The 22592-nt window shown below is 44.3% G+C and overlaps 1 protein-coding gene across 2 annotated transcripts in view; it reads left to right on the top strand.

Annotated features, from left to right (window-relative positions):
- Positions 1-21545, top strand: part of PCP2 (Purkinje cell protein 2) — a 30792-nt gene extending 9247 nt beyond the window's left edge. For both annotated transcript variants that reach the window (XM_084838442.1, XM_084838443.1), the window contains 3 exons: positions 14783-14906; positions 16729-16892; positions 21023-21545. In XM_084838442.1, the coding sequence (XP_084694568.1) occupies positions 14783-14906; positions 16729-16892; positions 21023-21028 (294 nt within the window). In that variant the 3' untranslated portion in view covers positions 21029-21545. The remainder of the gene's footprint in view (positions 1-14782; positions 14907-16728; positions 16893-21022) is intronic.
- Positions 21546-22592: the final 1047 nt, after the last annotated feature.

The raw sequence follows: 22592 nt of genomic DNA, 5'->3' as shown, positions 1-22592 counted from the left end.
CCCACCACTGCTTGTGTTTTCACCAATGTTTTGTTTGCTATCCTTTTTTCTTTTTCTTCCTTCCTTTCTTTCTTTGGTCAGTCTTTCCCCCCTGTCAAGTCCTGCAAACTGGGAGCATTGGCATGCACCAACTGCTCTTTCCTGCAGGTGGCCTCCTCCGCTGGCTGCCTGCCACCTCTACAGTTTGAAGTGGTACAATCCGGAAAAAGGTGCACCATGCAATTCTAAGGTGAGGCCATCACATTTTCCCTTGGAGCAGGCAGTTGTTTGCCCTTGTGGGAACAGTCAGCGTTCTCTGCATTTTATGGCCATCCAAAGTTAGGACCAAAAACCAGAATCTACTTGCATATAATATAAGTAAGTGGTGTAACGTGGACCTCTGTAACTTTCAACAATTTTTAGATTTTCAGCCTTCGCCCATGCACTTTGGATTGCATTTCATGAGTTATTGGGCCGATCTGCACTTACAGGTTTTTTCGCTTCCAATGAAAAAGCAAAAAATTCCAATTTTTCATCACCCGCCTTTCACACTACGCGGTACCCGCCTCGAATTGGAACTGGAATTTCCCGCTTCCGTGTTCCTGCTTTCAATACCCTGATATCCCAGTATTTCCCCTTAATGTGCTCTGATTTTCCGCCTTTGCTACCGTATCTGGTCATAGTCCCCTCCCCCACTTGTCCATATACAGCGGTGTTTGTATTTCCCTCCTGTCCAATCACAGCTCTCAACGGCCCCATGTCGTCTTCCGGCTACTAATCACATAGCTTCCTCAGCACTCAATATTTCCTCAGCAACGAGCAAAGGGCTGGATGTGCACGCACTTGTCTGCTCTCGGAAGCTAAGCGGGGTCGGCCCCAGTCAGTAGTTGGATGGGCGACCGCCTGGGAATCAGGCTTCCTGCACTGAGCAGGGGGTTGTTCTATCCCTTCAAATGAGAGTAAGTTTTACCCCCCCATCCCCCGCTCTGGATTTTTTTTTTTAAATGAAGGCGTTATCTTCGAAGAATCGAGGCTTCTCCACGATGTTTTTTTTTTTCTAATTCAGGCATGATCTTCAAAGATTCGAAAATTCGAAGATTTGAAGTTAGCAGGGCTCCACTGAGGAATAAGAATACCAGCCAAGCACCACTATTGCCTTGTGGCTGCAGCTGCATTATTGGTCAACTGTGGCCAGCCACATGATCACAACCAGGTACTTGTTTGTCACAAGATAGGATGTTGATCTTGGGGAATTCTCTCTCTACTTCCTTACAGACTTAGCAGCGAACTGTGACAGGTTACCTCCCAAAACAGTTCCAAAAAACACTAAGCAGAGGTTATCAACTTCAGTACCTTTCGCTTCTTAACTGAAATAGAAAAGGAGCCAAACCTGAAGTGCATTTTGGCAGCGTGTCCAGCAGCATATTTTAAACATAAAAACAAAGCATATATTTGCAGGCACTTAATAATATGGGGTGGGAGAATAAACCACAGACCACACTGGACAGCCAATGTGGTGCGGTAGTTAGAGTGTTGGACTGAGACTCAGGAGGCCTGGGTTCTAGTCCCCGCTTGGCCATCAAGCTCACTGGGTGACTTTGGGCCAGTCGCTGACTTCCTGCCTACCCTACCTCACAGGGTGGTTGTGGGAATAAAAAGAGAAGAGGGCCACCACATAAGCCACCATGGGCTCCTCGCAAGAGGAAAAAAGGCAAGATATAAATGTAATAATAAATACATTAAATGTAAAAGAGAAAGCGCATGCATTTTAAAACATTGTTTCGGCTTCGTTACAAGAAACTGCATATTCTGTAATTCAGTTCAGAATGTAGCTCGGACCACCTGGGAGTCTTCAAAACTATTGTTGGAACGATTGTTCCAAGCCCCCAAACCTTCACACTTCACCTCAATTATTCCTCAACATTAAAAAAATAAAACCAGCCCATACTTGGGAGAGGTGGATACTTCCCATCCCAAACACATGGCTTTCCTGAGGTAATGCAGACATGATTCCTCTCCTGGTCAGGTAGATAGTGAAATTAATATTCTGGGAAGCGAAAACTCAAATTAATGTGTAAATCTGAAAACCTAGCTATCTACAAAAGAGTTAAGCTCTAACAGGAAGCCTTTGGCTGCCTCTATATTGAAGAAAACAACCCACAGCCCTCCTGTTGTGGAGCCTTTCCATGTTTACAGCAGGCTCCAAGATGGCAACCACGTGATTGCTGAGATGGGAAGCGTTTAATTTTCAAGGTTCCATTGAGATAAATGAAACAGCACCATCTAGTGGCTGTTTTAATAGCGTAACGATCTGACTTAAATAGTTCATTTTTTCCAGATCTTTTTGAGATGGAATAACTGGGAAATACTTCTGGATGTGCCCTGGAAGTTGATGACATCATGAAAAGGACCTGCAAATTTCCGTGAGTGAGCAATCTCAATAGCAGGATAAAAGCTCCATGTGAAGAATCCCTTAGCTAACCCTGGGTGGGGGGTGGGGACACACACATGAATAGACCATTAAGTGGGGACCGAGGGCTTCTTCACACAGAGCTTTTATCCTGCTACTGAGATTGCTCACTCACGGAAGTTTGTGGGCCCTTTAGATGATGTCATTAAGCTCCAGGGCATCTCCTGCACAAAATGACTTTTATTCCATTTTTAAATAGATCAGAGATAATGAGGTACCAAATTACCCTGCTTGTGTTCTGCTTGAGTTCCCTCCATTTTATTTATTTATTTATTTATTTCATTTCTATACCGCCCAATAGCCGAAGCTCTCTCCATGAAAAGGGAAAAGCTGCAAGAAGAGGAGCAAGATCAATGAAACATATGGAAGGGCTTCTTCACACGGAGCTTTTATACTGCTACTGAGATTGCTCACTCATGGAAGTTTGCGGGCCCTTTAAATGACATCAGCCTCCAGGGCACCTCCTGCACTAAATGATCTTTATTCCATTTTTAAATAGATCAGAGATAATGAGGTTGAGTTCCACTTGAGCTCCCTCCATGAAAAGGGAAAAGCCTCAAGAAGAGGAGCTAGATCAATGAAACATATGGAAGACTCAGATAAGGGGGAGAAGGAGGGGGAAAGGGGAGAGAGGAAAGGGGAAAGGGGAAAGGAAATAGGTGTCAAGAGCGTCCGTTGTGATCCTGCTTTTAAAACGGAATCAGAAAGCCCCATTTAAAATGTGGAATTTTAGGCTGGTATAGAGAAGCTCTGATTGCCCACTGTGAGAAGTTCATTTACATTTGGCCAATACCCTTGGAAGTCCTCAAACAAATGATATCCTGGACAAAAGGAAGGCTGGAAATTAATTCAAATCCACATTCCCCACAGTCTGTCAATAAACAGAGCCAGGTTTTAAATAAATACATACATATATAAATAAGGCTGTTTGATTCAAAAACCAGCAGGACAAACCTTATGCAAACTATAATTATAGTACAAATACAAGTACAAATCTTTATTGTTTAAAGCTAAAGGCCATCACAATTTCAAGTTAAAATAACAATTAAAACACATGAGTAAGAGACCAAAAAAGAAGAAAAAACAGATAAAATACATTACAGTAAGAATACAAAGGAGGAGAATTAAAATATTTATAATAAAACAAGAAAATGACACTTCCCCCTAGGACAAAACCGTAGGCACAAGCCTTCCCCTAAGATTGGCTGGCAAGAGCAGTTAAATGCTTTGCCCTCAGCTTCCTGGCAGCACAAGCAAATTTGGCAACCTGTAGCATAATATAATCATCATTATCTGCCAGCAAAAAGCAAACCTGTTCCATAGGGGATCTGTTTTCCAGAGTATACTGGAGGAATTTGGCTCGTGGGGACTCATAGAGGGGGCAATGAAGGAGATAGTGATCCATATCCTCAACCTCACCAGGCTCGCATATACAAAGCCGTAGATGGAATATAACTTTTTAAAATCTTCCATCCAGGAAAGCAGAGGGCATGCTCTGTACTCTCAGGGATGTAAACAATTTTCTTAGGGGAGCAACAGTGAGCAGAGTGAAGTAGCGCTGCAAGCCATACGTTGTTTTATACAGGGGATACCAGGTCGAGTATGACATATTGGAGATGGAATGTAGATCTCGACGTTGTGCATATAGGGAAATTCTTTCCTTGTAGAGCTGTTTTACTCTGTCAGTGTTAGAAGAGGGTCAAACATCTGTGCTAATCCCTTAGTTATATCAAATGTGTTTTACAGATTTTACCCAAGAATCTTGTGTTGGTGTTTGCAGTCCTAAAAGACACTTTTTAGGTGAGTGGGAGTCATGCCTGCACGACACCTTCAGCCAGTACAGAGCAAGTGCAGCGTGCCCCTGTGCTTCAAGAGAGAGTATCCCTGTCTCTGCCCGCAATATGGGGGCTGGTGTAGCTTGGGGGGCAGCTAGAAGGGATCTCATTAAGGAGTTCTGCACCACCTCTAGGATATAAACATTTGTATATCCCCAGATCTCCGCACCATACAGCAATTGGGGCAATATCTTCCTCAGAAATATCTCAATTGCTGGTGTAACCAGGCTTCCCCCTTGAGATTTAAAGAAATGCATCAGAGAATATATGGAGTGGGAGGTCTTCCACTTAGCAGCCTCCAAGTGGCATTTCCATGAAAGAAGAGCATTAAACCCAAGTCCTAGATATTTAAAACTGTGCTGTTGGTCAATGGGTTTATTATCCAGTTTCCAAGTATGTATTTTTTCTTATTTCCAAAAACTACCACTTTTGTTTTGGAATTATTGATTATTAGATGTTCATTTGTACAGAACTTGTTCAGTGTAGTCAATAATCTCCGCATTCCAATTAGAGTAGTTGAAAAAATGACAGTGTCATCAGCATACAGAAGGATTGAGAGTTTTACATCCAGAATTGTCGCAGGGAAGAATTCCAAGCCTCTCAGTTCTTGAACGATATTGTTTATATAAAAATTGAACAGGAAGGGAGCCAAAAGGCAGCCCTGACGTACACCTCTTTTGGTCAAGATGTTTTCTGAAAGCAGGCCATTGACCCCAGGTCTGACCCTTAGAGAGGTATTAGAGTGGAGCATTTTAATTAAATAGAGCAACCTTCTATCAATATTTATGGTAGATAACTTTTCCCATAGGCGACTTCTATTGATAAAATCAAAAGCTGAGCTGAAGTTCACAAAAGCGGTGGGTAGTTCTTTTCAACCATGTTGAGAGTATTTTTGAATAAGATGGTGAAGAACAAAACGTTGGTCTACTGTAGACTTTCCCTTTCTAAACCCTGCCTGTTGTTCAGCAATGATTGAGTTTTCAGCATCCCAAGACTCTAGTCTGCGTAGTAGATATTTGGTGTATAATTTAGAGATGATACTTAGCAGACTAATTGGTGTAAAGTTCTTTGGATCAGACTTAGAGCCTTTCTTATGAATTGGGACTACAATACTCACCCCCAGCCCTGAGGAGCTCTCCCATGAGAATTTATAAAAGTGAATATGGTGGCGAGGACTGGACACCACCAATCAGAATTTGCTCTGAGCATTTCTCCGGGAAGCATATCCTCACTGGGCACTTTTTTTGTAGGGAGGGAGTTGATTAAGCCTTTTATCTCATCTGGAGTAACTGGATCCCATTCAAGACAATGAGGGGACAACAGGAGTATCATATTATATAGTAAGGTTGTAGCAGTCCAAGGTGAGGAGTGACTGTAGAGTGCAGAAAAATAGGTGTGCCACTGCTTTAGAGGTGACTAATGAAGGTCTAATCATTTGAACCATTTTCTCGAAGATTACCAGGGGATCTCTGGCAGTCAGAAGTTTATCTCTTAGTAACAGCATTCCAGGGGACACCAGGAATTGAGATATCTCTTCCTGGATCTTTCTATTCCACTGTATATGTCTTTTGCCTTGAACAGTCAGATTTTCTGATGGTATTGTAGGTAAGGGAATTGATCCTGTGGTCAAAGAAAGAGAGAGTTGGATTGGCATATGATCACTCTCTGGCCTGATGGCAACCTTGAAGTTCAGAAAATGGGCTGCAACTGCTTGATCATAAAATCCAACACACTCTTGCCCCTCGGTCCGATATATGTATATGATCAGTATCATAATAATCCGTCCTTCCCATTACAAATATGTAGATGGAATTTAAGAACAAGGGCAAATAGTGATTGGCCAGCTTTATTAATCCCATAATCTTTAGAGTTCCTGATGGGGAGATGGGTGAGCTCTTAATCCCATCTTTTCTCCTATCTTGTTATTTTGCCCAAGTCTGGCATTCATGTCTCCTGCTAATATAATTAGAGGGTCAACAATAGTGTCAAATAAAAAAGTAAGAACATGATCTAAATCTGACCAAATCTGGGATCCCTCCTGCTTTAAATTATATGGGGGACAATAAATATTAATCAGGAAAAAATTTAAACCAGATATCCAGGCAATTTGGAAGGTTATGATATTGTTAGTAAAGCCTGTATCAACAGATGATATAACTTGGTTAAAGTCAACTGAGACCAGGGTGGCAAGACCACCTCTTGGATGCCCTTTATTTTCTACTTTAATTGAGGGTGAGGAATAGGAAACATACCCAGGTAGAGAGGGAAACGTTGTTAATGTGACTCAGGCTTCTTGAATATGAATGATTTGCAGTTGGGCACAGAATTCTATAAAGTTCTCATCTGCTAGTTTAGAGGTCCAACCTGCAACGTTCCAGGACAGAATCTTCATCAACACAAGGTGTTTAGAGCAAGGATGGGTGGGTAGTCAACATTGCTGTACCTCTGCAGACATGCTAGGGGTGGACGAAAGGCACTTACCTTTCGTCGAAGCTTGTTCGCGGTGGGGGGGAGGCGCTTCGCATGATAGGCTACGTTAATCGTCACGTAGCCTATCACGGGGGCGTTTTTTTTTTTCTTTTATTGGAATGGCGGCGGCGGCAGCCGGTCGAAAGACCGGCTGCCGCTCCCGCCCCGCTCGAACACCCGCCGAACCGCCGGCCGGACCCGCCGCCGGGAGGGACATTCGGCGAAGGTAAGTCCCGTCCCGGGGGTGTGTGTGGGGGGCGGGGGGGTCCGGAGGATTTCTCCCCGAAACTTGTTCGGGGGGCCGAACACGTTGGCGCTCGGCCCCCCGAAGTTTCGGGGAGAAATTCTCTGCCATCCCTAAGACATGCTAGGGGCAGGTTTATGAGGTATCTCTCTATTATGTTGAACGTCTGTGGCTTCTTTTCTATAGTTTCTGCCCTTTGATGGACTTTTATTAGGTACAGGTTGGTGATATTCACATAGAGGGTCTACTCCTATGGTATGGTCTTCAACTATGCAATTTTGAGCAGCATGTAGTATAGTTGGAGTCAGTAAATGGGTAGTAATTTTATCTCTTATTGCAGGTACAAAATGGGTAGGCAGTGGATTAACTTCTGCCATAACACTTTGGAGTTTGTTTTGAAAATAGCTCTGCTGGACTAAATCTGGACCCTTTGAAGGGGCAGAGTTGGCAATACCTGTATCATGTATACCAGAAATAGTTTGAATAAATCCTGTTGATAAGGTTGTAAATGTTCTGGCTTTTCCTCCCCACATTTGTCCTCCAGGAGATTGGGGGAAGGGGGTCTACATTCTCCCATTATGAACAACCTCCTAGATGGATTAGTCTCTCTCTTGCTTGAGACCACTTCTGCTTGTTGTGGGGGATGGCCAACTTGAAGAGGATTACTCAGAGAAGTCCCCATGCCCTGTTGATGCTTGGATGTTAATAATTTTTGTAAAGAGGATAGTCTCATTAAAATCGCCTGTTGGTCCCACCCTGGAAGGGCATCAAAGCTTTTCAAGAGCTTACACTCTTCAGGGAAGAGTTCCTCTTCAAATTTACATTCTTCATTTAGAGGAAATAGAGATTTATCCTCCTCCCTGCACTGCAGGTCAAGATGGCGCTGACTATGTGTTATCTCTGGTAGCTCGTCCCATACTGGTGGAGCTGTATCTGGGGCTTGGGTGTGAAGAAGGAACACTTCTTCTATGGGGGCATTCTGCTTTCAAAGCGCTAAGTTCTTCTTCTAACATATTTGACGTTATTGGGTAAAGAGAATGGCCCTGGTACCAAAAATCTTCTAAACAGATTAACTTCCCAGTATTACAAGTAGTGAGTAATGATCCTGGATCCTTATGGTATATAGCCATTATGTTATTATTTTCGAAAAATCTAGACACAAACAGTCCTAGTTTTAGATAATCCTCTTTTTTAGCATATATTTTCTTCAAAACTTGCCAAGAACTAAAAGTCACCACAGAGTGGGCATGACGATAATCATAAAACAAATACTCTATATTTAGTATCTCATCAAAATTAATGAGCTTTATCAACCAATTGAAGGAAGTGCATTTTACATTCTATTTGAGAAAGTGCGTCTTTGGGCTTTGGGAAATTTGAAAAAAACAACTTTTGGCGGCTTAGAACTAAACATCATTTTTCATTTATCTTTGGCTTAATTCTTTGATGCGTTCCATTTGGGGTTTTGATCTTTAAGTCTGTCCCAAGGACAAGTACATGCTGCCATGGATCTTGTATTATATCTTGTGCAAAAGGAGAGACACTACGAATCCTGCTCTCAAGGGTCTCAGTTAAAGGTTGTTTCGATAATCCCTTAGCAGCAGCAGATGCTCTTTTAGATAATGATGTCTTAAGCTTCTTTCTTTGCTGCTGCTGATGTTTTGGTGACTTTGGGAGGAGGTCATCTAATAATTTGAAAAGTTTGCGAAAATTCATTTTATTGTAGTGTTGGGATATTTTTTTACCGTTCCTAAAATTTTTAACATTTTTAGACTTTCTTTTATCTATCTTCCAAGTTTGATTATTTTTCTTTACTTTATTAAGCTGTTTGTTAACTGTGCCCTTTTTTTGTCCTATTTTAGAAGGGAGTCCATCATTTATAACTTCGCTTTTTGAGAGGGTGTCCACTGAGGCCTCAAAGTTCTTATATAGTTCAGCCATGGTAGTTAACAAACTGTAGCATTCTGCCAAAAATTTCTTTGTTAAGTCCAGGTCTTCAATGATGAAATCTATCTGGTTCTTAAAGTGAGCGATAGGGTTTAAATCCTCAGTGGGATCCATTCCCACTTTAAGCTCACTCTTCACCCATGGAGGACTTTCCACCATTAGGATAGGGGAAGATTCAAGAGTAAACACAGAGGTCCTATAGTTACCTCCCAGCCACGGAGGAGGGGACTCTTTTGTACTTGCAGCATGTGCGATGTTGGCTTGGGCAATTTCTGTTGCAAGATCAATTTCCCCTTCCCTATCCTGTGTGGTAGAATTGTTACAAGGGAGGTAATTTACAGGCCAATCCAAGATATTAGGGTAGAATGATGAGATGGAATGAGAACCGGAAGACTTATTGCGGTCTTTCTCTTTTAAAGCAAAAAAGGATGGAATTTTTGTTTATTTATTTGTTTTCTTGTTGGGGTGGGGAAGGTCAAGCACTAGGGGAGAGAAGATCCCCAAGGCCTTACACCCTTGTCTCATGAGAACTATACTTGATGATTAAAAAAAATTAAGTAAAATAAGTAAAAATTAAGACAAAGCGGAAAATTCACAATGAAATAAATTAAAATAGCTTGATCTAGGCCAGCAAGCACATTAAAATAAAATACAACCTTAGTTGCCAGCGCTGCGGGGTTCACCAGGTCATTTCATTCAAAAGTTTCAACCCCACAAGCACACAAACACTGACGCATAAGCGCAAACACACTGACTTAAATAGACATGGACAATATTCAAAGAAAACAACTGCAGACGAAATGGAGCAGGTAAAACTTGTCAGCAGCTGTTAATTCAGGACTCAAGGGCCAGATCCTGCCAGAAGCTCTGGTTTGCCACAAGGAGGAGGCCACGGGCAAGGATCCTTAATCCATAGGCGGGCCACAAGCGACTCCCCAATAATTCGCACATAGGGAGGAATGCCAAAACAAGCTGCTACTCCGTCGCCATCTTGGATCGTCGACCAATATTTAACTCCCAGTCCTCAGTAAAGTATCACAGAGTAGCACCCAATTTGCTAGAACAGAACAGTGATGAGACCAGATTCCATGGAATGTTCTTCAGCTGTTTCACGATGGGCCGTCACGCCACAGTATGTTCCAAGGTAATGTAGGGACTACTGGAGTGGGAGAAGCCTCTTGACGTAGATAGCCTCTGTGTAACGTCAAGTGCGACGCCACTTAGCATCGCACTTGGCGTGTTGCTGAGGCGCGCACCGAGGCGCTGCCTCTCGCAGCCCCGCCTTAAATACCTGGTGGGCAGGGACAGAGACAAACACAGGCTCAGGCTCCACAGGTGCAGCAGACTCCTGCCAAGCTCCTTCCCCCTAAAATTATAGCTTGATTTCCTTGTATCCAGAAAAATCAGCTGTCTGATGCTAGAGTAACATGGCACATTGCTCATACCTTGTCCACACCAATCCTGCAGCCCAAACACATCTGTGTCACTCACCCAGCTCCTTAAGGCAAGTTGTTTGTGAGGGCTTATCTTGGATTATCTTGCCAATGGCCCTGAGGCCCTTTCACTCTGTAGATATTCAAACTAGGTAGACATGAATGCGGGGGGGGGGGGGGGATTGCACATGCTGTACTCAGCCCTTACTTCTGTGTATTCACTGGAACTAGGGGCACAGACATTCCAGTGTTCATAGGCTCTAAATGAGAATTACATACTCTGCAAAAATAGAGAGAACAGATCACACCTTCAGAGCTTATGTGCGTTGGGCTGTATGTGCACAGGTCCCCATGTGCACATTCTGATGAAGTTTAGCAGGAAGGATTCTCCCCCATGCATTCATTTGTATCAGTTGAACTCATTTGTATGCCTGCACAGACTTTGTGCGAGTCACAGGTGAGCCGGTAAATAATCAATACAAGATCAATGGTTGCATGACACATCCCCTACCTTTGGTGATGTCCTTTAGATAGATGTTTTTAAACTGCTGAGAGCAGGGCATGATTTGGCTAAAATTAGGAGGCATAAGAGAGTGGGATTTGTGGATTCCATTAAGCCCCCCTTCCCTACCCAATAATTCAAGTACTGTATGAAATGGGCCTTGGCTCAGTGTAATATAATAGTTAAAAGACAAAGCTATCAATTTGGAAGACCCTGTTTCAAACCTCAGATCAGCCTTGAACTCACTAGGTGGACAATCTCAAAGGTAAATGGAAAATTCCACACGCTTTATGTATTATTGTTGTTGTTTTTAATATCCCAAAGCTGAACCCACAATGTCATCCATTCCTGGAGTATGAAGTTCACAGAGCTATGAGAGGACGGTGGGAAAACAAAGCTTTGTAGTGAAAGAGGCCCGGGGTGTGTGTGTATGTGTGTGTGTGTGTGTTCATTTGACTATATTGTATCAAACAGAAGAGCTGAAAGTGAGTTGAGGATGAGTAAGAACTGACAGCGACTTTCAAATCTGGTACAAGGAAGCAAATGATAATCGGGGATTGGGAGTCCCTGGAAATGTCTGTGTTCTCAGTGTTTAGCAGTATTAGGAAAGAACTAATGGGGGAAGGGGTGGGTGAATTCTTTATCATTCAACCTTTCCAAATCAAAGTTTGTTATTTTAGTCAGACACAGAACAGGAGGGGAGGGAGTCACAGTTCTCTTAGGCACAAATGCAGGTTAGGGCTTTATGCCCCTTTCTGGCCTAAGCATCTTTCTGACTGAAGAGGCGCATTGCCTTTAGAGATATTACTTCTATGTGTAGAAAATTAGATGTGCCCCCACATCCACACTATGAAAGATAGTGGGTGCATTTCTTCTGCATGAAACTGTATGAGCTGGGGTCCACGTGGAAGTTATACACATTCACGAAATCGGTCTCCTGTGTGAAGTGGAGCTGAGATTCCTTGGAAAGAAGAGGGGCAAAGTTAAGGACGATGTTCCTGGCAGCAGCATATAAACAAGGCCATGCCAATCCAGATATACGATGCTAAGAGCTGAGCAAAAGCTCAGGTGCCGAGTATATACATATTGCTAAGCAGCCCACCTTAGATGACAGTTTTGGGATTTCCATGGAAAAGCAGAAAATTGACGATAATTTTGCGGCTACAATTTTACCACCATGGAGGCACCACTTGGAATTTCTTCCTTAGGAACCATAAGCTTTCGTGCCTCTCTGAGCATTAAGTCAGCTCTGTTATAATACTTCTGAAATACTATCCTCTCCACAGGAATGTCATGCATACTTTTAATAAGCACAGCCTACCCTCTCCTCCTATTTTAAGACTCCTATTTTGTCACTCTAGCTCTACAAAGGATGCCCACAAGACATTTCTTCTATTGCTCTGTAACTCTTACCTGGAGAGTCTTACCACAGGACTTACCTTTTCTTACTTTCCAGATGAGACCATTCACCCTGGATTCTGCAGCAGCCCAATGAACAAGGCAAACACATCCTCAGATATATATAAACATGCCTAGTCAGAGATCACGCCCCTCTCTTCCTTAGCTGCAGTCCAGCTCAAGGGTGCTTCCAGAGGAGGCTTTTATTGTGCAACTGCTGTGCCTCATTCACAGAATTTTAGGGGGGTTCCAGATGACAATGTCTTCCTCATGTAACCTTTCCAGGTTTTCTCAGTGCTTCTTCTGGCTTTTTCTAACTGTGGAAAATTTGGCACATGAAAAAAGAGCGAATAGCCTCACAATGCCTTCTGACTATTAGCACTAGGATCCCTCTGTCTGGAAATACCCTGTGATAAAAGTGTTGTTCATATCCCAAATATTTTTTTCTTAGCATTTGCCTCCAGTGGTGGGGGACAAAGAACCACAAGTAAACAAAATACCCATACACACAGGAACAAACAAAATAGCCGTGTGTGTGTACTTCCTCTCTGTCTCTACACACACACACACAAACACAAACCTACACACACACAATGTGTGTATGCGTGCGCGTGTGTGTGTATTCCTATGTCTTAAAATCATTTGTGTTTTATCTTTACATATGCTTTCACCTATATTTTCCTATACAATATATTTCACAGGGTCTGGTGTCATAGATTGGCTAAATGTGTAAGCATTGAATCAGGAAATCACCTGTCACTTCAAATCACAGCCACAAAGTCACAAGCTGACCTTAGGCAAACCATTAATTATCAGCCTCAGCAGACACCCACCCCCCACCCCGCTGATCTACAATGTGTGTTTGTGCCTGTGTGTGTGTGGGGGGGTAATAACATTTGCCAACCTTGCCGAGCTGTTGTAAGGATTATTGAGATAATAATGTATGTGCTTTTTACACTCAAAAATGATACTGACCTTCCCCAACCTCGTGCCCTCCAAATGTTCTGGACTATGGCTCCCAGCATTCCTGACCATTGGCCATGTTGGCAGGGGATGATGGGAATTGAAGTCCACATTTGGAGGACATCAGGCTGGCTGCACTATATACACGCCAAGTATAATTAATGGCAATGGCATTCTTATGCCTACCTATGTCTGTACACACAGGGCTCCTTCATTGCATTCTATGGAACCTTGAAAATTAAACGCTTCCCTTCTCAGCAATCATGTGATTGCTGTCTGGGAGCCCAGGATAAATGCAGCAGGAGGACTGCAGGGGTTTTCCTTAGTGTAAAGGCAGCCACAGTGCTGTGGAGGTCATCTTTGTTTGCTGACTGACTAAGTCAGAGAAGGCAGAGGAAACTGCCTTCTCCAAACTTTCCCCAGCAATCCAGCTCTGTCAGATGAAGAAAGAAGCACACGTAACACTCCCTGTCAACCAGTGATGCCACCATGTTTCGTAATTAGTCGGCTTATTGGTCAAAACTTGCCTGTTTGTAAGAGGAGGGGCCATGGCTCAGTCGTAGAGCACCTGCTTTGCATGCAGAAGGTCCTAGGTTCAATCCCCAGCATCTCCAGGTAGGGCTACGAAATTCTGCCTGAAACCCTGGAGAGCTGCTGCCAGTCAGTGGTGACAATACTGGACTAGATGGACCATTGGTCTGACTCAGTACAAGGCAGCTTCCCATGTTCCTAATGATCACCTTTGTAGTGAGGTTGGACTCAGTGGCTTTGTAGGCCCCTTCTAACCCTACTATTCTATGATACTATTCTATTCTATGAGCCTGGATTGGTGTATTATGAATTCACTATTAAGTTCGGAATAGATTGCACGCTTCAGAGTGTGCACAGTCTGCATCGTGCATCGTAACGTCATTTCTCATCTGCTGAGTTGGTTGAATTAAACCTTTTCTTAGCTTTCTTAACCAGCAAGGAGGAGGACTTGGCAGCACCATTCCTCTCTCCGTCTCCTCCAAGATTGGTGATACACAGAGAGCAAACATTACATAGAAAGGCCACACAAAAGCAACAGATCAGGAAGGGGATACATAGCATGGTGACACATGACGTCATGCCACACTACGCATTCCCAAATGACAGGTTCCAAGATGCACTTCGATACTGCGCATGTGCAAAAACCTGTATACATGGAACGAGAGTTCATATTAAAGGAGAACTCTGGTCTGAGCTTACATGGGTGAATGTGTTACTTTCCAAAGAAATAACGAATTCACCTAGGGTAAGTTTACCCATCACTACTGTGAAGCAGTAGTGAACAAAAACCAGCATTTGTAATTCAGTACCATGAAAAAGTGCAGAGCTCACCTGAGGCATGAGAGTGTTCCTCGCATCTATCAGTTCTTTGTTGAGTCTATGGCCAGAACTTAGAGAACTTCATAGCTTTCTTCCTGATGTCGCTGACAAAGACTGGCCAGAGGGGAAGACCCTTGAGGACACAGGATGGGAAGTGTCAGGCCCTGCTTATTCATTGTTTTTGTGTTGCAGTCGGGCTCCCCAGAACAGGAAGGATTCTTCAATCTGCTGAGCCATGTACAGGGAGCACGCATAGATGAGCAACGTTGCAACATTCAGATTGTGCACAGCAAGAGTGGCTCAGATCCTGAGAAGAGTGAGTTAACTAAGGCTTGGGTGAGAGGGATGGGATGAGTAAGGGGGAAAGGTCCAGGAGCTACTTGTTTGGTGGGTGCATATTTGCAAGAGCTAGCAAAGCTCTTGATACCTCCCTACCCACAGACTACATGAGGTTCACATCTCCTTGGAGGCCCACTTCCTCACAAAGCTGTTGACTTCAGTCCTAGGATACGGGAAGTCCTATTTGCCTGCCATTAAGTCTTCCAAGGGCTTTATAGCAGAGATAGGCAACTTGTGGCCCTCTGGATACTTTGGCCTACAATTCTCACCATCTCTCACCATTGGCTATGTTCTCTAGGGCTCATGGGAGTTGTGGGCCAAAACATCTGGAGGGCCACAAGTTGCTGCCCCCTGCTTTATAGGATCATATATACAAAGCCAGTAGCTTGGGAGTCTGTCTGTGCTATAGACCTGTGTTCCTCTAGTGACTAGTCTAGTCTATTTTCCTTGAACACTTTTCTGTAGTGCAATCAAGATCCACTAGCTAATGGCTTGGATTGTTAACACAGGTTGTTTCCAACACTGGCCGGGCAATCATGAAAAGATGCCAACATGGGTGAGGAATGTCACAACCAAGAGCTGGATCCAGATGCCGCCATGATGACCACCAAGGATATGGCCATGGTGGTACTTCAGTAGGCGGAATCAACAGGCTGTCATAAGAAATTCTTTCCAGAGAGGTAGCCATGCTTGTCTGTTGCAGCAGGAACAACAGAACATCTTGTGGCACCTTAAAAACTAATACACTTATTGTGGACTACATGCCAACACTGGAAGTCTAGTTAGAAGAAACCAGACCCAGATGAGCACAGATGCCCTGCTTTCATCCAGAAGCGGCTAGGTATAAATGTAAAATCCAAGATGTGGGGAAACTATTGTGATATCTGCTCACAAAGCCTAGAACTTGATCTGTTGTAAGCGGTGCTCCTTTTGAATATGGAGCTGGGATATGCACTGAACCAGGAAGTTACTTCTCCAAAGTTTTCAGAGGGGTTGGGGGAGACTGAAAAACCTGCGTAAATCCCCACACTCCCCTCACAAGGGGACAGGACAACCACTCAGGAACCCTCCTGTTAGAAGGGTGATGGGGGAAGCAGACCCATTGGTCCACTGAAGGAGATAATTTTGGGCAGTGATACTCTTGGTAGCTTTAATGACTACACAAGATCAGATGAGTAGCCTACTGTGTCAGTGGAACCACTAAATCTTTTAAGCTTTTACACAGAGGATGAATACAGAGATCACAATGAAAAAACAGCAATGGGACAGTGTAACTAGATGTTTTTGCAGCTCTGAATGTGGCATGTGAGGTTCTGTTCTAGACTGAAACACCAAGGCTCAGATGCTGCCTCCTCAGTAAGTCTTTCCTGTAGTTCTGTCAGGTTGGGCTTCAACAAATCCCATGCCCTGTATCAGGAAACCTGTCTCTACAGGGCAGGTTATGGAAATAACTGGGTGCACTGTGCATTGAGCTCTTATACTGAAAGCACTAAATACTGACTGCTCAGTTTGGAGGAGCAATGGTGCCAAATGGACTGACAGGAAGGTCTGAGCCTAGCATAGCCTTACCAAGCCTGGCACCCTCCAGATGTGTTGGACTACAACTTCCATTAGCCCAGCCAACCATGGTTTCTGGGGATGATGGGAGTTGTAGTCCAACACATCTGGAGGGTGCCAGGTTGGGGGGAACTGGCCTATCATATAGAAAGTCCACGATACTGAAGGAAGGAGGGCTAGGTCTCACTGCTGTGCTCCCTCTGTATGCCAGCACCTAATGGCCATGTCTGTTTCTTGGGCAGAGGACAAACCCAGCCCACCACCAGAAATGGACAACTTTTTGGAAATGGTGGCACACACACAGAGCCGACGGATGGATGATCAACGTGTCAGCTTCAACTACCTCCCAGGCTTCCAGAACACTGACCGTAATGCTAGCAACAAACCGGCCTCTGGGGCCACCAAGGTGAGGGCAGGTGGGAAAGCATGCGGGGGGCGGGGGGCATGCAGGGTGACATCAGAATAGCTGTGCAAAGCTGATAAGCTGTACAGCCTGTTTCCACATCCTCACAGGCCTCTTATTAAAGCTGGAAACAGACAGTAGGACTGAGAATAAAACAGACAGGTGTTGTCCTGACCCATTCTGTTGTATTCTCTTTTAAATGTATGCCTTAGCTTTCCGCAATGAAGCCCTCAAAGTGGCTTACATAAATAACTAAAACACATAAAATATCAAACCATGATAAATGAAATGTAAATACACCTGTAAAAAAAACACACCTGCAAAACTAAATGTAAGCACTCATTTCTCCCCTCCCCGCCCCTCCATGATCATCAAACATGTTTTCCAGGCATTACAAACTCCCTGCAAAACATGGTTACCAGAGACAAGAGCGGGATGGGTAAGAATCCCAAGAGCTGTGAGGCCTTCAGTGCCCTGAAAAAGGGTATTATCTGCCTCCTAAGAAGCAGTAATTAATTTCATCTGTGCAGCCAGCATGAATATTGCATAAAAGAATCCCTGGCTTTGGCCACTGGAGCGCAGTGCTGCTTGCCTCCTCTGGACACTACCCAAAGCAGAAATCTAAACTTTTTTTTACTAGAATTCTTTGTCTCAGCAGGTCTTCTTCAAGCACAATCACTGCTGCTACTGGTTCCTATTCTCTGACAAGAACTTCAGCTTGTTCCCAGATTCACCAGCAGCTGCAAGTGGGGTTATTTATGACCATATCTAGAAAGAGCACATAGGCTGCAGAGATGGCAAAGACTAGGCCCAAAGTTGTTGTCATCTTTTATTTAGCATTTCTGAGTGCAAAAAGGGTACCAATCTTTTGTCGGAGTGGTTTGTTTTGTTGTTCTTCTCAGCAATCCTATGAGGTTGGTCACTACTATTCCCATGTTCAAAGTGGGGAACTGAAATTTAATTAAGACAATTTGATACATGACTGGGCTAGATCTGAACCTCCAGGCCTCCCAGGTCAAAGTCCTATTCAGTGCAACTACCACTTTTACTTTTAACACAGACAGACATCTATCTTACATGGAATACTTTTTAAAAGACGAAAGCAATGCCAGCTAAAACCAATACAATGGGATGGGGTTTGGGGATCCCAATCCTAATTCACATGTCAGCAACTATTGCCTGTCAAGGCCCCATGAACACTTCCTTCTTTTCCTGTTCTGTTACATCTTTTAGCAGGTAGGACAGATTATAATTTAACCTAGCATGGATGCCGCCACCACCTCAAGTGCTGCAACGATCCTTATCTTCCACCACTCAGTCATGAGTTGTTTTCGCATGTGAGGCTTGCATCATATTTTGTTTAAATAAACTTCCAACATTAATGTAAAACCTGCCTTGACTGGGACATACTTTGGAATTCTCTTCCATGTTGACAGTATCCATGTAAGACACAAATAACTCAAGAAACATGCCCAAAGGTGCTTTTTAATGTATGAAAAACCACCTCTCTATACACACACACACACCTCTTTCTCAGGACCACATCAATTTTATTTTTATCTATAAAATTGTAGCGAACGTGCTTCCACCTGCATGTATCATACAAGTATACTGCAGACATCAGGGAGTTGGGATTTGCCGTACATAACCATCCCTGCCGGGGAGATGGGACTAAGGGCTACTTTGCACAGTAGCTTCTCCTTTTCTCAGTGCCTGTTTGGTTCTATTCACCTTCCAGAGCTGTATTAAAAAAACCACACTAGGTTCTTGACCACTCATTCTGTCTTAATCAGTCATATTGTGCTTCTGTTCTTTAAATGTTTTAGGTACTCTCCTCCACCATCACTGTGTCTATATTTTCCAATCCTTTCTTTTTTTGGCAGTGTATTGAATCTACAACTTTCATTCAATGTGGAAGCAAGAAATGGGCCCTTAGTCACAGACACACATCCTGCAGAGCACGACTGCCTCAGAGGTCCCCAGGGGTTCTCAGATAAAACACACGTCTTGTTTCCTGTTAACTCCCCTGGTGCAAGAATTAACCTCATTTGTTGGGTCTGTTTGTTGGGTCTCTTTGACAGACTGTCACTAACCTCCCTCACTACGGGTGGCCTTGTAATAGTCTCCTCATGATTCAACCAATTAACTCTTTATTTCTGTTTCTCTCCTGCGTTTTCTGGCCAGATCAACATGAGACCTTGTATGTGCTGTGTTGTGTCATGTCCACAAGAGACTTCTTCTCCAGGCTGGCTCTTTCTATAAAGCTTTTCACACGCTGGGGCTAGTGAAGGCCAGAGCATGCCCTTGCTGCAAACCTAGGGACAAGAAAAGGGAAAAGAAAAATGGGATTTTCTACACAGAACAGGGAGATTAGCAGCTGAATCTGGCCAAGAAAAACAGGGCACAATGTGGCAGGTCAAGCCTTCTCCCTGCCCTGCTGTCCCAACACCATGAAACAGAAGAGCTAGCTCAGGAGGCAACATTTTCAACCCAGCCTCTATAAAATACTGAAAATGTCATCATTTGCCTAGATCAGGGTAAGGAATCACAAATGCCCAGAGGGATGTGGAGGGGTTGTCAGCGGCTCAGGTTGGACACCACCCCTTACTTGCATGTCTGCCCAATCATTCAGGGTTGCTGGTCACATGTGAGCTAAGTACCCTCTTATCAATCCACCCCATGTGCTCCAAGGGATGGGGAGTTGCACTCAGTTGTGCCTACGGTTGCAGGGATTCCCCACCTCTCCCCCCTCCACATACACACACAATTATGGAAGACAGTGCATCCCATCTGCAGAGATGCTAAAACAAACACAGAGATAGCACACATACCCCTACTGTTAATATGATCACATGACAGTGCCCCTCCCCATCTCTGCAGCTATGCTACAGAGGATGGAGGTGGCACTGCTGTTTCAACGTAGGGCTGAGCTGACAGAATCTGGTGCCTCACTGACAGCCATTACTGTCTGTTGCAAGGGAGGTAGCGTGCAGTCAGCTTGTGCTGCTTAGTAATATTTTTCCCCCCAGCATTGCAGTGATATTGCTTCCCGCTTATGCTTCCAGGAGGTCTGATGACAGCTCAGCATGTTGGACTGGCATGACCCATGGGTGGATTGATACAGCTTTATTTAAATGACCATGCAGTTATGCATCATTCCCCTAGACCACTGCTTCTGAAACTGTGGGGCGAGATCCCTTGGGGCAACATGGCACACCAGCCAAGGCTCAAAGTCCCAGGGAGCGATAAGATGCTGAGGCAAAAGGAGTCTTCCTCCCACCATCAGCCGTTGGTGGACTGAATGATCTTTAACAGAGGGTCCCTGCTGATTGCCCATTGAATGTGTGGGAGCGATTCTTGCCCTGCTTTCTTCATTATCCTGATTTGGGAGGAGCTGCTGCTTTGATATCATTTCCCATTTGTGGACTTTAGGAGGGGCCAGAGAGATCCTGTAATATTCCTCTTCTAATGCCCCAACTCTCTGATTAGGGCCTCAACCCAGGCATCCCCAGCGGCTGGCTGTATATGTACAACTGTGTGTAAAAATCTCTACTTGCTCACCTGTGGAACAGATGATCGGTGCTGAGTTCAGGGCCTCAGAAAGTAAAGGAAGTTTGAGGGGTGCTGAACTTAAAACATTTGAGAAACCCAGCCCTACAGTGTAATTATTACAAATAATTCACTAATGCATTATGAGTGACTGGGTTTTCTAGAAGTGGGCATCAGACACTCTGGCATAGGTAAGTCAAGCAATTGGGAAGCATGGGGCATTGTCAGGGGTGCCTTGCATAAGGGCCAAAAAAGATAGGTAAGTTCCTTTGGTAAGATGTTTGGAACAAAGGACAAGCCATTACTAGCATGGAGTTACAACAGAAAAGTCTCTGCTCTTTGCAGCAGGCAAATAGGCGGTGCCAGCCCAGGCTGGGAAATGCCAATCAGCAATGAATAAGAGCAACAGGACACACTGCACCCACCCACAGTTTCATGGAATCTTGATCAGAGTCTGCTCAACATCTATCTGTCTGTATTTGTTTCTGTATATGTCCAGTAGGGCAGCTCCATTGGGAGGAAAACACACCCACTTTTCCTGCACTACCACCATTGTTATGTTTTTTTGTTTTGTTTTTTTACAGAAGTGAGTACTTCCCCAACCCTGGTCAGGAAAAGCAGCAGTCAGCAGCCCGATGCCACCAAGCACAGCGCTCCGCTGCTCACCCAATAGCATCCCCTTACTGCAGCACCTGTCCAGCTCATTCTCAGATGGTCTCCTCCTCGTTGGTTTACTTAGCAAATTACCCTTCGTCCAGCCAGGGGGGAACGGGAGCTTCTGCTGCCAGCAAAAGGAACAGTCCCTGCTAGTTGGATAGTATCATCTTGCACTGGGGAAGAACGTAGCAGTTTCTGGCCACACACACACAGGGAAAGGATGGCAGAAAAATTGCACCGGCTAAGTCATTCCCAGCAGCTCGTGGAGTGGCTAAGAATACAGAAGAATGCTCTTGGAATCCTGGCTCCCCCCCCCCCCCTTGAGAGACTGAGCAGTCTTGCTGGACCAGTAAGTTGCATTCATACTGTACAGAAAAGATGTCTTTGGATATAATTCACAGGTGCCCTTCATGTCACATCCTCTTCAATAAATTTAAACATACACACACTACGCACAGCACTTCCCTTCTGAATTAAGCAATGAAGCATACCAATGAGAGGATCGGAACTATTGCACGTCACAGCTAATGCTTCACTGTGACCGATAGGGAGGCTGCTCACCTGTCTCTTTGTTAGTGTCCCAAACCCTCCGCAAAAGAGGAAGCAATTATGCCTATTCACACCAGTTGGAAATGAGTGGGGAAATCACTGGTACAGAAAGAAGAGCACATAGAGGACACACTAATAACCCTGTCTGCAAAATGGTGTCTGCATGCATCATACGCCACAAACCTTAAAATGAGCAGCATAAAGCACTGTCAGGAATGGCCCACAGATCAGGGGATAGGTGCGAGATGAGGTGAATGGATGAGCAGTGAAGGATGACTTCAGATTCCTGGAAGAGCAGAAGCGGACTACCCAGTGGATGTAACTATGGCAGTGTCATGCTTGCATATTTCACAAGCGTTATCTCATTTTAGAAAAAGAAATGTGATGTGGGAAGCGACCCTCAGCATTAAATTGTAGCAAACACACAAAGGTTGGAATACGTGGCGGAGATATTGGGCAAATACATGTGTTAGCACAGGCATACTGTACCTCTGCAGTACACAGTAGCTTTAGGAGCGCTCCTTTTCTCTCTACCAGCTGGATCAAGGAAGGGCTGTAACTCAGCAGCAGAGCATCTGCTTTGCATGCAAAAGGTTCCAGGTTCGATCCCTGACATCTCCAGGTAGGGCTGGGGAAGGCCTTTGTCCGAGTCCCTGGAGAGCCACCACCCATCAGTGTAGACAACTCTGAGGTAGATGGACCAATGGTTTGACTCGGTCTAAGGCAGCTTCTGATGTTCATCCATCCTTTAGAAAGATACGAGAGGCAGGACACACCCAGGGCTTTGTAGCTTTGTATGCAGCTTTGTAGAATTGAAAACTCAGCTTTGCGCTTGTGAAGAAGCACACAAATAAAAGTGTTCTGGGGAAAGGGGATGATACTTTCAGCACCAACACATTCTTATCTTTGGGGCTGGCCCAAGATATTTTGCTGCCTGAGGCAGAGTAG

The sequence above is a fragment of the Heloderma suspectum genome, chromosome 2 (genome assembly GCF_057233095.1).
Source record: "Heloderma suspectum isolate Gila_16-S chromosome 2, 16-S_ref, whole genome shotgun sequence".
Taxonomy (NCBI): Eukaryota; Metazoa; Chordata; class Lepidosauria; order Squamata; family Helodermatidae; genus Heloderma; species Heloderma suspectum.
Note: the sequence above shows the minus strand (reverse complement) of the source record. Positions and strands in the feature narration are given on the sequence as shown.